This window comes from Parambassis ranga, chromosome 5 (genome assembly GCF_900634625.1).
Source record: "Parambassis ranga chromosome 5, fParRan2.1, whole genome shotgun sequence".
NCBI classification, from domain to species: Eukaryota; Metazoa; Chordata; class Actinopteri; family Ambassidae; genus Parambassis; species Parambassis ranga.
In genome coordinates this window covers 27,447,174-27,461,602 of record NC_041026.1, presented here as the reverse complement: position 1 = coordinate 27,461,602, position 14,429 = coordinate 27,447,174, and the positions used below count along the sequence as shown (strand labels likewise).

The 14,429-nt window shown below is 40.6% G+C and overlaps 2 protein-coding genes across 8 annotated transcripts in view; both read right to left on the bottom strand.

Annotated features, from left to right (window-relative positions):
* Positions 1 to 374: 374 nt before the first annotated feature.
* Positions 375 to 4,494, bottom strand: bhlhe40 (basic helix-loop-helix family, member e40). The gene is made up of 6 exons (XM_028406948.1): positions 4,364 to 4,494; positions 3,363 to 3,923; positions 3,182 to 3,245; positions 2,992 to 3,099; positions 2,557 to 2,680; positions 375 to 2,469 (listed from the first exon to the last, which is right to left on the bottom strand). The coding sequence occupies exons 2-6, from the start codon at positions 3,437 to 3,439 to the stop codon at positions 1,616 to 1,618; spliced, it is 1,227 nt and encodes a 408-aa protein (XP_028262749.1). The 5' UTR covers positions 3,440 to 3,923; positions 4,364 to 4,494; the 3' UTR covers positions 375 to 1,615.
* Positions 4,495 to 5,718: 1,224 nt separating this feature from the next.
* Positions 5,719 to 14,429, bottom strand: part of itpr1b (inositol 1,4,5-trisphosphate receptor, type 1b) — a 66,657-nt gene continuing 57,946 nt past the window's right edge. For 4 of the 7 annotated variants that reach the window (XM_028405307.1, XM_028405310.1, XM_028405309.1 and 1 more), the window contains 2 exons: positions 7,864 to 8,025; positions 5,720 to 6,756 (listed from right to left, as the gene is read on the bottom strand). In XM_028405307.1, coding sequence (XP_028261108.1) covers positions 6,670 to 6,756; positions 7,864 to 8,025 — 249 coding nt within the window. In that variant the 3' untranslated portion in view covers positions 5,720 to 6,669. Of the gene's footprint in view, positions 6,757 to 7,863; positions 8,026 to 14,429 lie in introns of all 7 variants that reach the window. The other 3 variants (XM_028405305.1, XM_028405308.1, XM_028405306.1) reach the window with 1 other exon arrangement.

The window sequence follows — 14,429 nt, the reverse complement described above, 5'->3', positions numbered from 1 at the left end:
GTATATTTAAAGTTTGATTTCATTTTTATGTCATGTTTAACATTTAGACAAATGCTATACTGTACTATAGTGCAACACACTAAAACATAATAAAATCCATACGTGTAGAGAAAGCACTCCCCTTAGGTGGTGAAATTCAATTCATTTATAATAGAAAAAAAAGAATTGGATTTCTCTCTACTCATCACAGTTTCTTAGAAATCCTTCAGAATTGAAAGGTTAACTGCCTGTAATCTAAGGCGTGCTATTGAGTTACAGAGGCTGTGCTGCTTTATGGGTTATGTAAGTGTTATGTAAGTATGCGTTGTTATGAGGAGCTGTCAGGTTGGCTGGCTACAACACGTTCAAGCCAACAGGCAGACACAGACAGATTCCACATGAGGAAAAAAAAGCTTTATTAATATTTTAATATATATCAATAATACTTTATGTACAAAATATGTACAATCTTTGTGTTACATTTCAAAATAAAAACCCCAAGTACCTCTTTCTATACAAAACTATTATTTTTGTTTGAATTTTACATTCACTCTCTTTGCCACAGACACAACATTTAAAGCAAATGAAATGCCTGCCGTCATTGTGTCTGCATGAAAACGAGTAAAGGCAACAGCAAGAGCTAAGACCTGGCCTTAAACTTGACCCTGGAATCTGTAGTCAAGATGCAACGCTATGCACGGCGTTTGATCTCTCTCAGCGCACAGCGGGGTCGCTACCTCAGCCGTCTTGGTAGCTCTACATATACACTCAGTGGGTCACGTATCAAAAATATAGATGTACGAGTAGTATTAGCGAAAAAAAATCATAATTACAAGACATCACTTCACAGGAACTCCATCTAAACGCACAAATAGTCATGAGTCACACAGTATCGTAAAAGTGTCGGTCCTCAACAGACGTGAGTGACACGCCTCGTACAGCGACAACGCCCTGAATGCTTTGAACTCATGAATTTTGCTCTTGGCTTAACTGAGGGGTGAAAGAAGCAATGTCTTTTTCTGTTTTTACAGGTCAACAAGAACCAAACACACACACAGACATATATATATATATATATATATATATATATATATATATATATATATATATATATGGTAACATTCTAGTCTAAACAATGGTTTGTTGCAGTTACAGGAGCGACAAACACTGAAGGTAGATCCTCCACTTATAATAAGGATTCAAGCAGCGTCTACAAGGGGTTTTGTTCAATCTTTACATTCATTACAGACTGGTGTGAGTGTGTGCAAAACAGTAGGTCCAAATCATTTTGGGAAAGGAGGGCTTATCTGTGCCTTACATTCTGGGTTTACTGACATTCAACACTGAGTGCGGAGAAGACTATAAAAAAACCCTTCGACATCTGTTGTGAACTCTTTAAAGTAACCGTCTTCACAGTGTATCAGACCATGCAACAGGTGTGATATGAGCCTTCACGTGGGCACTCTAGATTGCCCACAAAAGTCCTGTTTCAGTTTAGGAGCTGATGACAGATGGCGGTGACCATTTTAGGAGTTATCATCCTGACGGGCCAAACTACGGCGGTGGTGTGAAGGGATGCCAGTGTGTTTGTTTGCCCTCTATTCAGAGTGAAAGATTCTGACAGAAACACGCCTCTTTAGTCTTTGGTTTCCAAGTTCAAAGGGGGGACCTGTTTTAAAGCTTTGTGGAGAGCAGGGGAGTCCACAGGGGTCTGGTGAGGAACTGGGGATCCTGCCCTTGGGGACGTCACCAAAGAGGAGGGCAGAGTGTCTGGGGTTAAGCTCCCAGCAGTGCCGCTCAGGCCTGGGTACATCATCGGCACGCCCCCGGGGTACCAGCATTTCTCCAGCATGGGCAGATACGCAGCGGCTGCTGCAGCTGCAGGGGGGATGAGGTAGAAGGGCAGGCAAAATGGGGTCTGGTTGGGGGAGAAGCCCATGTAACTTCCAGCAACTCCCGCTGGGTGAATCTCATCTGCTGTGGAGTCTGATCTGGACTTCTTGGCCCTAGGCTCATCACCCTCCTGCTTGATGGCACCAGCCGTCCGCTCAGAAGCGGGGTGCTTGAGATCCCCCTCCCGCGCATGGCTTTCTGACCACTGAGCTTTGGGTTTGTCGTGCTCTCCCCCATAGCCGCTGTCAGTGTCTGTGTCACTGCCGCTCAGCTCCCCCGTCCCATGTGGGTAAGTCCTTTGAATGACGGGAACACAGTTCTTAGCAGGGCCTTCAGACACCTGTGGCTTCTGTGGCTGACTGGCGAGTTTCTTCACTTTCTCCGAAGCTTGATGGACGGATTCCTCTGGCTGTCGGCTGCTCTGATGCTGCAGGACTTCGGCTGCTACTTTTTGGATGTGACTGATGACATGGGAGGGGGTTAGGTCCCTGCTGCTTTCTTGGCTGGCCAGATAGTGGAGGACCTCTTTGGCGCACAAGTGAAAACCCGAACGGAACATCTCCTCGCTGTTTTCTGCTTTATCACCTCCATGATCACCTGAGTGACAAAAACAAAATTAGAATTTCCAGAAGTGATGATGCTTAATGACAGCTGGTCTTTACATCCTGCAAAGATGAAACTTACTGATCTGCAGGTCCTTTTGTAGTGCGATGATTTTCTGCTGCTGCTGCTCCAGGTGGGTACTCAGGGCTTTCACATGCTTTAAAGTGAGTTCCAGCACCACAGCTTTCTCCAAATGACCCAGCGTCTAAAACAGGAAGACCTTCAATAAGCATGTTGATCTTTCTTATGTAACACATTCTGCTGCTGAACAGAGGACAAGCCTTGAACACCCGCAAAGTCATGCAATCCACAAACACACACAGAGACAAAAACGTTTAAGGATGTAATACAATATAATTACAAATATTTTATTATTATTATTAAAGGCCCATGCTGTTATATTTTTAGACTCGAATCCGAAGTGTTGGAACAAACAAACTGCTCAGCAGAACCATGTGGCGTCTCAGATTCCCCTGGCTGTTAGCAGACATGCCATATGTAGAAGATAATACTCACTGTAAGCTTCAGATGTTCTGGCAACAAATCCTTCAGCTGGGCAATGCATTCGTTGATTCTGTCACGTCTTTTCTTCTCAATCAGTCGGTGGGGCAACTTGTATGTCTCCTGGACATGGGCAGAAAATGTTAGTAACATTCTGGATGTTTAGTTATAACATATAGATTGCAAAAATATTACCAGGATTTACCTTGTTCTCATCCCCACGCTTCATGCCCCTCCTGGGTTTGTACACATAAATAGGAAAATCCATTCTTTAGAAGAAGAGATAAATTATGGTTAGGAGTCAATATAAAGTGAATTACATGTCACAATGGAACAGAAAGGATGAAATCAATAAAAAAAGTACATAAATAAAATGTTCAATTTACCCCTGCATATCTGCTATATCCAGTGATGGGTGTTTTGGCACACAGGGAGGTGGTTGCGCACTGGTAATCCTCTCCATGTCGCTTAAACAGTAAAACGAGAAGTCTTAAAAAGCTGTCAAAACGCTCCAAATGTCTCTGCAGTCGCAAATCAAACCGATGAAAAGTGAAGAAAAATAAAGATTAAAGAAAGAAAATAAAGTATCTCCTGTCATCCAGTGTGAGCGCACGCGTGTGTGTGTTCCCGTCGTGAGATCTGCAGCTGGAGTGTTGTCACCCTGAGGTCCGGACTCAGTAGTATGCCTAGGGAGGCTCCACGAGAGCTGGGTGGGTTTCTGACTACGTGTTAAATAAACCCTGTGACTGCAGGCACGTCTCTCGGCTACAGACTCCTCTCCAGTCACATGAGGCTCACGTGTTGGACGGCGCTTTCAACTCCTCACCCTCCCCGCGCGCACACACACACACACACACACACACACTCCTCCTCCTGCTGGTGGAGTACAACCCATTTCTGTAGTACTCCTCCACTGGGGCTGAGTCCCGTGTACCACCATGCTCCGGCTGCAGTGTTTACAAAGACAGAAAGTAGAGCAGCAGTTAGGAAGAAGTGAATTATTATGTCTTTAAGTGCAAATATGGCTGCCTTTAAATTACACACTATGACTATAACGCGCTTCTGGAGTGACGCAGGGGGGTTATAAACAAATGACTGTTAGCATATTAACCACTAGCTAAAAGCGTGTGAAAGAACAGACTTACGGACATAAAACAAGCTGCGTAACTTGTATTATAAAGCTGCTAACAGAGCTATAGCTCACAAAAATCATTATAATCCCTACAAAAACAGGAGTAATTAGAGTTCGACACGTTCTAACTCATTATTCTGTTTTCATATGTTGAATTAAGTTAATTATAATAGAATCTGATAAAGTGCCAATTCACTGTTTACGCATTCTGAAGCCTGCGAAGTGTCACGCGCTTAGTGTAATTTCATACCGTACCCTTATGTTGCGTGGCACGTGCGGCGGTATGACACAGCGGCTGTTTCTGCGGAGCTGTTTTGTTTGGTGTGCGTGTTTTTATACACACTGCTGTGCTGATACCGATTAAAGCTGCGTGTCCAGCGGCCTGTCACGTTGAGCTCCTCATGGAGAGGGAGCAGATCCCTGCCGGTGACGTCAGCCGCGCAGACAACCGAGTGTGCCCGAACTGGTCGGTCGGTTCCACCCGCCGACATCCCGAAGCAGACAGACTATTTATAGAAAGAGCGTGAAAACAACGATCCGAGCCGAGAGAGCGGCGAGGGGACTCTGTCAACACTGGTTCTGGAATCCGAGAAGAATAAAAAGACATAAACATGCTTTTTATTGTATTTATAATAATGTATAATTTATGTTTTACAGATCTCAGCTCTGTTTTTTCACAGTTTTACAGTCTGCTCTTGTTTATTTTAACAAAAAAATCTTCTTACAGTCAATAAAGTATTGATCATTTATTTTATTTATTGGTGCTGTTATCTCATTTTTGTTTTTATAGCTTACATGGACTTACACTATGATTAAGATGCCAATAAAAACAAAAACAAAGCATGTTATTATGGGCTATGCTCCCAAACAGGGGCAGAGCCAGAGGCACATCAGCGTCAGTCGGTCTGAAGACAAACTGAACATGATGAATGCCTTGGAGAGAACATTTTAGGAAAGTCCCTGATTAATGAGGATGTATGCAATTTTTAAATCCACCCAATTACACACGTTCCACTCACAGTGACTACATTCACTGGTTTCACACAGCAGAGGTTGGCCTGCAGTCAGACAGTTTCTCTGAAAGTTAAAGACTATATTCAAGACAAGGCCCAGTTTAATTTTTGATTTTGGAAAAGACATCTAGATATTGGCATAAGCGGCATTTATAGTTGTGACTGAAGTGTCTCCAATGCTGTCCATACTTAAACTGCGTTTCCTCAGTGTTCCTACAATCACATTTAATTGAATCCATTCACTGAATATTATCAATCTACTGAACTAAAAAGCAGCTAACAGTAATAATAGACATCTGATATGCAATGATTGTTCGCTGTGTGAGTGTATGAATTCATACCCTTTAAACTAAAAATATTGCAATCAATAAACAGACACACAGAGTAGAATGTAAAGGGTAATTACATCAATTTTAATAAATAATTCTACTTCAATATACAAATTGACAGTGCTGTAGATACTGTAGATTATTTAATCTGAACATTCATAAGTAACAGTTTTCCTTCTCCATCTCATTTTTTCTATACAAAAGCAAAAGTAAGCAACAAACTTTATGTACACATAGTATTAAAAAAGGAAATAAGTCTAACTGTAGCTAAAAAGCCAACTAATATGTTTTATTGAACATGAAGAGAAAAGCAGCAAACATTTAAAGAACAAAGACAGGCACATAGGACCGACTGTGCTGCAAAACAGTTCTGTTGTTGTTGATTATACCGTTCAAATTATTCGACTCCTGAGCAAAGTGAAAAAGCATGAGTGACAGTGAAGACAGTTTAAACATGATTCTAAATGTTCTTTACACCTCATTAAATAAGAAAGCAAATTTATCATGAAATAAGTCAGCGCTGAGATATGACACCATTGAATTTACACTGGTGAAACGATCTTGTGTTCCATCTCTAATGAGCGCTCAAGAGGTTTGCACATTTTTAAGAAAGAAAAAAAGTAAAATATAGAAGGCCAGCTTATTAAATATTATCTATTTTTTGTGTAAGTAAAGACAGCAACTTCTTAATTTATCCAGAGACAGAGTACAAACAAAAACATTGGCCCACGCTTTTAAATAAGACATAATTGATGGAACTTAAATCCACACACCAACGAGGTTGCATATTTAAGTTAATATAATATTGCACAACATACAAAAATAAGACATTTAATACTGCTTGTTATGGCAGAAATAGAAAACATTAAAATAAATAAGAAAAGAACAACAAATGGGATTCATTCCTCCTGTCCAGTCAGCTTTATCATTTTTCAAGTTCAAGCAGTAAAGGCCATGTGTTAAGAAACTGAATTTCTTCTTACAACAAAACAACATTTGGCACCAGCTCCAACTGGACTGAACAGAACGAGGTGGGTGAGTTTTACTCCGAGGAGTACCATGTGCGTGGGGGTAGAGCTACAAATCGCCTTATCACTACCTATGTTACAGTGCGTCCCTAAAGTTAAGTTACTCTTACACTCAGTGCAGTATACATTACATTTGGCCTCGGCGTGAGGACTGCGTGCTCCGTCCAGACTCCGACGCTGGCAGTAAGACCTTACGCTGGCTGCTGGGGGTTAACGTTCATGTGTTGAGGGTGTCCCAGCAGGCCGATCCGTTGCTTCTGCTTCCTCTGCTCTGTCATCTGAACACCACGAAAAAAACGACAGATTATCACTTTACGGAATCAAATGCTGCTTAACGCTGCTCGACAGATTCTTTTGAAACCCTGCCAGCTTCGTCATCCACTCTGCCGCATCTTCTGACGAACGCAGCAGAATACAAAATACTAATACTGAAACTTAAGACAATAGAAATTTCAGAGATCAAGCAAAGCGCATTAGTCATAACACAGATGGTGACCTTTATATGAGTAGGAACAAGAATGAGCTTTCTGTAAAAAACGTAAAGTAAATTTTAATTAACATAAGGTATTGAGCTGCACCTCAGCACTGAAACAATAATATTAAAAGTGAGAAGAAAGTGGTCTTGCAATGAGTGTTCCACGAGAAATAATTCTGTGCAGAAGGATGTGTTGGAGAAAAATATAATTCAGACACATTAAGTGCAGTCTAAACTGGGTTAAGTCCTTTTTCTCCTCTTTAATTTTCTGATTAAGCCAATTATCTTTGGAATGACTCCATATAGACAGCGCTTGTACTGTAACTTTCCTGTTCCCGCTTTGCTAACAATGATGTGCTTTCACATGTCTGCACAGTTACACTAGAGTCCAATCCAAACAGAGGTTAAATATCTGTGGTGAAATGCGTCTGATGGTCGTCGTGCCCTTAACAGCTTTCAGCAACACAATAATCATTTCCCCCTGTCTGGGTCAAAATGTCTTGGAAACATTCACTTCCTCACAGATAGTTCTCATTTCAAGGGTAACGACATTTTTAAAATTCTCTTTACTAGAAACAGTGGATTGCAGCAATTTTGCAATTTTAACCATAATTTGATTTTATATGCAATGTCAGCATTATTTCTTACAGCTTTTTAGTTCTGGGACATTTTAATTATTGAGATTTGAGTTGTTGACTGATGTACAATCTTGAGCTGTTAACTATGACTCATCACCATTTGCATTTAGTAAGGTCTGTAGCTAAATGGCAATGAGTGACAAACAAACTTTGAGTAATGTCAGCTGTCTGCAGCTTCACACAAACACCTTTCACTTTTCATATTTTCTTCCGGGATTAAGTGACAGGCGTCAAAATGTCACCATCATTATCTAAACGTAGTCTTAACCAACCTGTTCTTTGAGTTCTGTCAGCTGGCCCGAGAGGTTGGACACTAGTTTCATGGTGGACTCCAGTTTCTCCTGCAGGTTTCTGATCTCATTCTGCTCACCGTCTGCATCACTGCTGACCAAAGACATGGCCCGCATCCGTGGAAACCAGTCCAAATTGTGTTCCTGGTAAACACAATTAAAACATAATGACACTGATAGTCTGCTGCAAGCTTTGCAGTGTTCTAGGAAGTGACTACTTTTCATCCTAAATGCAAATCATCTAGTAAATTGAAAAATGGCTTACACATTACAACACAAATGGCTCTGTGCCATACTTGTGTTTCATCGCAGAAACATTTCTGGCTGTGTGCAGTGATTTAACGTTCATCCTAAAGGCAGAATCACAACAATCATGATGGGACTTTCCATGTTAGCATCACAAGGGATATGAAGGCATTCTTGAAATCACTCATAAAAGGCAGAGCAGTCACTCCTAGTCTTCCCCTATATACGATAAAACTGGCAAACTTCCCCATTTGATTGTAGTTGTGTATTGCTTCGCATGCAGCCTTCAGACAAACACACACTGCAGCACACAGACAAGTTTTGAAAAAAAGTTGTTCACCAGACAATCAAATCAAACTGAGGAGAAGTGCAGAAAATGGAGTTCTTCGAACTGTTGTCTTGATCAATTATACTTTTATAAAGATGCCATCTATTATGTTCTTTTAACAACAGCCAGTCTCTTATTTCAAAGAAAGAAAACCACTGCCAAATATATTTTTTATTAAAAATTGCTTTTATTTGTGTGCTCTGCCTCAGGCTTGACTAGCTGACTTAAAGCCAGTGACCTAAGGCAAAAATACACACACACACCAAACTAACATTTCATAAAAAATAATTTACTTTTACAAAGTAAAAATAGAGTAGGAATGTGCTTTGAAAATGGAAAATGAAAAATACCGACACTTCCCTCATTCTAAAGTTGGTGGCTTTTGTACAGATGCCTAAAAAAAGTCTGTTGTTAACATAAGCTCAAGATTTTTTTCTTTTACTGTAAGACATATAAATATCCCCACAAAGATATTTTACCTTTTACGGGTGTTAAAACAGGTAGACTGGGTGGTGGTCATGTGAGTGCACGCTACTTCATCTGTAGTATACAATAACTTTTTCCCCCATGTTAAGTCTTTAAATAATAATAACAGCACTTCAAGATTTGTGAAGATTCTCCTGCTGTTGACAGTATTAAACTTTTGTTTGTCTTAAAGATTTTTTTTATTTTATGCAATAAATAGGCAATAATCCAGTGGAAAGACCCGACTCGCTTTTTCTCAAGGGAATGCAACATGCTAACATCTTGGTTAGTCTACTATTTTAAGTAATACTTGTTGCACTCACACATTAGTGTCTGCAGCAACATGTGTTCTTAAATAGAGGTAAAAGGTATTTTAGGAGCAGTTGGTTCATTATTTCCACTGAAACATTGAGGTGTTTATGTGGCTACGGATGGATGGTGGCCTTTGTCATGTTATGATGGTAGTTTTGCACAGTGGAACATGTAGGTTTAATTAGAAACATCTGACTATGTAGGTCAGATACCACCATGAAGCAAATAAAAGGGTATTTCTGTTTTGTTATTAACCAGGATTAAAAATGAGATGATAGAAATGTATATAAAAAAATAACATTAAAATCGAAAAAAATAGGTATTGTTATTAAATTAATTAGTAATTAAATATATGCACAATATAAAAAAAAGTTTGGAGAGCATGAAATCCAGCAGGTCACACGTTGTGCTTTTCTGACAGCAACTCAGCTGCATTCTTTCACACTTCTGACTCCTTTAGCGCTTGACTACCACATGCCACTGTTATTGTGTCCTCTCCCAAACGAGCAGTCATGTGAACACTTCTGTCTTTAATTCTTCATAAACACACATTCATGTCGCTGTCATGTGCCCTCAATCAGCAGAGCCATTTGTATTGATGCAGCATGAATGAAAGAAGAGGATGTTGCACAGTCACTGAGGTCACTGATGCAGTGCCTAAGAACTGGACTAAAAAAGTCCCTTGGTTTCAGCGGTTGATTTGGAGACGTAGGGGCGAGTGAGGTGTCCGTGTATACCACAAACCAGTGCTGGGTCAGGCGGCAGCCAGAGGGGAATCACACAACAGTAAGATAACGAGTATCATAAAGTCATTCTGAAAGGAGGAGCGGATGGCTGTGAGCAAGTTCCACTTCCTGAACGCAAAGAGACAGAGGCTGTGTTTACACCCCCAACTCATACCCACTTGTTTTCATAAATACACGTTTTTGTATTTACTTCACATGACAACTGTAAGAATGTGCTGGTTGTTTTTATCATAGTTGAAATGATTTCATATTAGATATAATCCATAAGGAAATATTTTTCCCATTACAACAGCTTCTTGCATTTAGTAAAAAATGACACAGGTCATTTTTCCCCCCCATTGTGTACTTGCCTGCCGACCATATAGGCACATTTTGTTTGTTTGACGACTTTGTTGACAGCAGCCCGGCCCTCTTTCCATCCCCAGTGTTTACAAATGAAAGCACTTCCAGTAAACTGATAAGTGCAGGCACGACTTAAGACTCAGGTTCAATGGAAATGACGGAAGTACATTTTTCATTATTAAAACCGCACGGGCCATGACAGAGAAACAGGATGCTCTGTGGTTAAAACAGCAACAGAAAACGTCACAGTCATGCCACAAGCCACCTGACAGGCTGACAGCCCACTCACTCTACAAATATGCAAATAAACACCAAAAAATATCTAACATCTAACTCACACTGACAGATAAGGTTAAAGAAATAGCGCAACCAGTGTGAACCGAGCGTCATCTTTTTACACCTTAGACGTGACATTTCACCCAGAGCCCTCCACCATTGACGTCAGACCCAGTCATTGTCAGAGTAGTCTGACTTCTACACCCCCTTACTGTCCTGCTGCTTCTTCCATGTTGCTGTAGAACAAACAAATCGAAACACGGCAAGAGAGGCTGTACAGATTGAAAAAAAATGGTGCCTTATATATAACATTTCTGAGGAACCTCACTGATAAACAGTGGAAAGAAATCTTGATTACAGAAGGCACATCAAACACCCGAAGGTGGAATCATTAATGCATTTGATTATTTGTCCCCTTAAAACAGATAAATATAAATTGGTATAAATGCTGGTTAATTATCACATATTTGCAGTGTTTTCATGAAGATTTCTGCAAAGTTGGTGCACTTAAATCAATATATTCACACTGCACACTATATTGCATACATTGTTTTTAATGTGTATTTCTGTCTGTATCTCTGTCAAATGGTACTGGGAGTGGTAAAATATTTCACATGGTGTTTCACAAATAAATAATAAAAGAAAAGTGTGGCGAAAAAGAAGAAGCTATGATCGAAACCATTTTTTTGTTGTTATAGTTCAGGGTCGTTGTTAAGGTGGACCTTGATCTCCTGTCTTTTGATGCCTCTAACAGGTTTTCTTCCAGGATTGTCCTTTATGTAGTCCATCCATCTTCCCATCAACTTTGACCATCTAACCACCATGCTTTAGTGTGCGGATGGTGTTTTCACGTGTTATTATTATGCCACACAAAAGTTTAATTTTGGTCTTACCTGACTAGAGCACCTTCTTTGACATGTTTTCTGTGTCCCCTACATGGCTTGTGGCAAACGTCAAATGGGACTTGTTACTGCTATCTTTCAACAACAGCTTTCTTCTTGCCACTCTTCCACAAAAGTCAAATTTGTGGAGTGCACAACTTTACAGCTGTATTTATACTGATAATGAGTACACACAGGCGCCCTCTGTTTACTAATTAGGTGACTTCTGAAGGCAGTTGGATGCACCAGATTGTATTTAGGGCTATCAGAGTAAAGGGGGCTGAATACATATACACACAACAGTGGATCACGCTGCCCACATCTGACCCTTCAGCCCCTCCCTTGTGCTCGGCTGTCTTCCATCAGTTTGAGCCTGTCACTCTCACCCAGCTGCAAGGGGAGGTGGGTCACCTTAAGCCCTCAGGTTCACCCCATGATGCTGTTCCTCCATGCCTTCTGAAGGAGGTTTTTCCTACTGTGGGCTCATCTATTCTGACTATTGTTAATGGCAGCCCTACCTCTGGGGTGCACAAATTTTAAACATGCAGTTGTGCAGCCACTTCTGAAAAAAACCCGGGCTGGATACAAATACTCTTGCAAACTTAAGGCCAATCTCCAAACTGCCCTTTTTATCTAAAGTCTTGGAAAAAAATGTCTACAATCAGATAATTGCACATTTAAATGAGCACAATTTGTTGGAGATTTTCCAGTCAGGTTTTAAAGCATTGCACAGCACTGAATCAGCACTTTTAGGAGTTTTTAATGAATATCTTTTATCATGTGATGAAGGTGACTGTGTGGTTCTTGTGCTGCTGGATTTAACTGCAGCATTTGACACTGTGGATCATGATATTTCAATTTCTCGCTTGAAGCACTGGGTTGGCATAGCAGGTCCTGCTCTTGCCTGGTTCAGGTCCTATCTGTTAAATCGAACTTTTAGTGACCGACGGGGATTGCAAATCTTCCAAGGCTCCACTGCCTTATGGAGTCCCACAGGGATCCATCTTAGGCCCTATTCTGTTTTCTTTGTATTTGCTCCCCCTGGGCTCAGTCCTCAGAAGACATGGCATATCCTTCCATTGCTATGCAGATGACTGCCAAATCTATATTCCCCTTAACAAGAAGGATGGACTGTCTATGAAATCGCTTCACATGTGTCTGAAGGACATTAAATCTTGGATGGCACTGAACATGCTAAATCTCAATGAGATGGAGGTAATAATTTTTGGCCCCAGCCCTGCGGGTGCGGCCCCTGCAGACCTGGATGACTTGAAACTGTACTGCAAACTAGAGATTGTGAACCTGGGTTTAAATGGATCCTGACTTAAAGCTTGAAAGCCAAATTCGATCCGTTGTAAGGTCAAGCTTCTTTTACCTACAGAAGCTAGCCAAGATAAAGCACTTTTTAACTAAAAAGCACTTTGAAACAGTATTCCATGCCAACCACCTGGCTGGATTACTGTAATGCACTTTATTTTGGGGTGAGTCAGTCGTCTATCTCTCGACTGCAGCTTTTGCGGTGGCAGCGCCAAAACTTTGAAACAACCTGCCTCTGCACATTAGACAGGCCTCTTCTGTACATGTTTTTAAATCTTTTCTTAAAACGCACTTGTTCACATTGGCCCCACTTGAGATGTTGACATTTGACCTGATTTTATTTTATTTATTTTATTCTACATTCATCATTTATTGTTTTTAGTTTATTCTATTGCATTTTTAGATGATTGTAGCACTTTGGTCAACCTGGTTGTTTTTAAAGTGCGTTATAATTAAAATTGCAGTTGCAGTTACAACACTTTTCAGGTTTTTACTTGTGAAATATCTTGAACACCACGTATCATTTTCCTTCTACAATTATGTGCTACTTTGTGTTGGTCTTTCACATAATATTCCACTAAAATACACTTAACAACATGGCAAAATGTGGAAATGTCAAGAGGTATTAATACTTCTGCAAGGCACTGTATTTTCTGCATACGACAACACTCAACTACCATAATTTATGTAATATGTATGCTTTTCATGACAAATGTTGTGTGAACACTACAATCATTGTAGATAACTAAAACAACATGACAGGAAGGCCCCGCATTAAACACTGGCATGTAAAGCTGAGAGTTATTGTAAAGAATGACCGGGTCAGCTGATGGGTCATTGGGGGTCATTGGGGTCTTTCAATGCGTGCCTTTACTTGCAAAGCCTGAACCCATGAACCTGTTGGTCTAAGCATACCCTTGACGAACTCATCTTGGCTCAGCAGGGTGCAAGGTTAATGGGAGAGAGGATGGAGGTTAATTCCAAATCAGGTGGCTCCTCACAAGACTGAGTGTAGCAGATCAAGGCAAAAAAGGGAAAGAAAGTGGGCTAAATGGCATCTAATAAGAAACTGTGTCAGAAACTGAGTGAAGCACAAGTGCGTCAGGGAAGCAACCACTTCAGAAGAAGGGGCTTTCCTTTTGCAGTTAAAATGTCTTGGTGAGGCAATGAGTGTGATTTTATTCATGGCAAATTTCCAGAGATTTTATCTTGCTGATTCACGTGTCAATGTATCTGATTACTGATCATAATTTAAAAAAAATATTATATACAAAAAGTAGCTCCTGGTTTTGTTACTCATGATGTGGTGATATTCAGGGTAAGACCTTTGTGTGTTTTTAATGATTAAACAAAGGCATGGTGCTTTGGGGATTAACACATTTTATGCCAACAGCAGACTCAGTCTAGAAGTTAATTCTCCACTCACAAAGCTGACTGATGTGATAATACTTTGAAAGGATTCAAGGTCACGGAGGCGGGGATTACATAACGCAGTCCTGGTACTTTGGGGTAAATGAGGTTACAAAATAAAAAAATAATTAAATGACTGCCTGCCTGCCTGTCGCCAGAGCAGGAAACAAAACGGCTGCAACAAACAGTCCTGTCCATATAGACCTGAACACTGGAGTCACACAG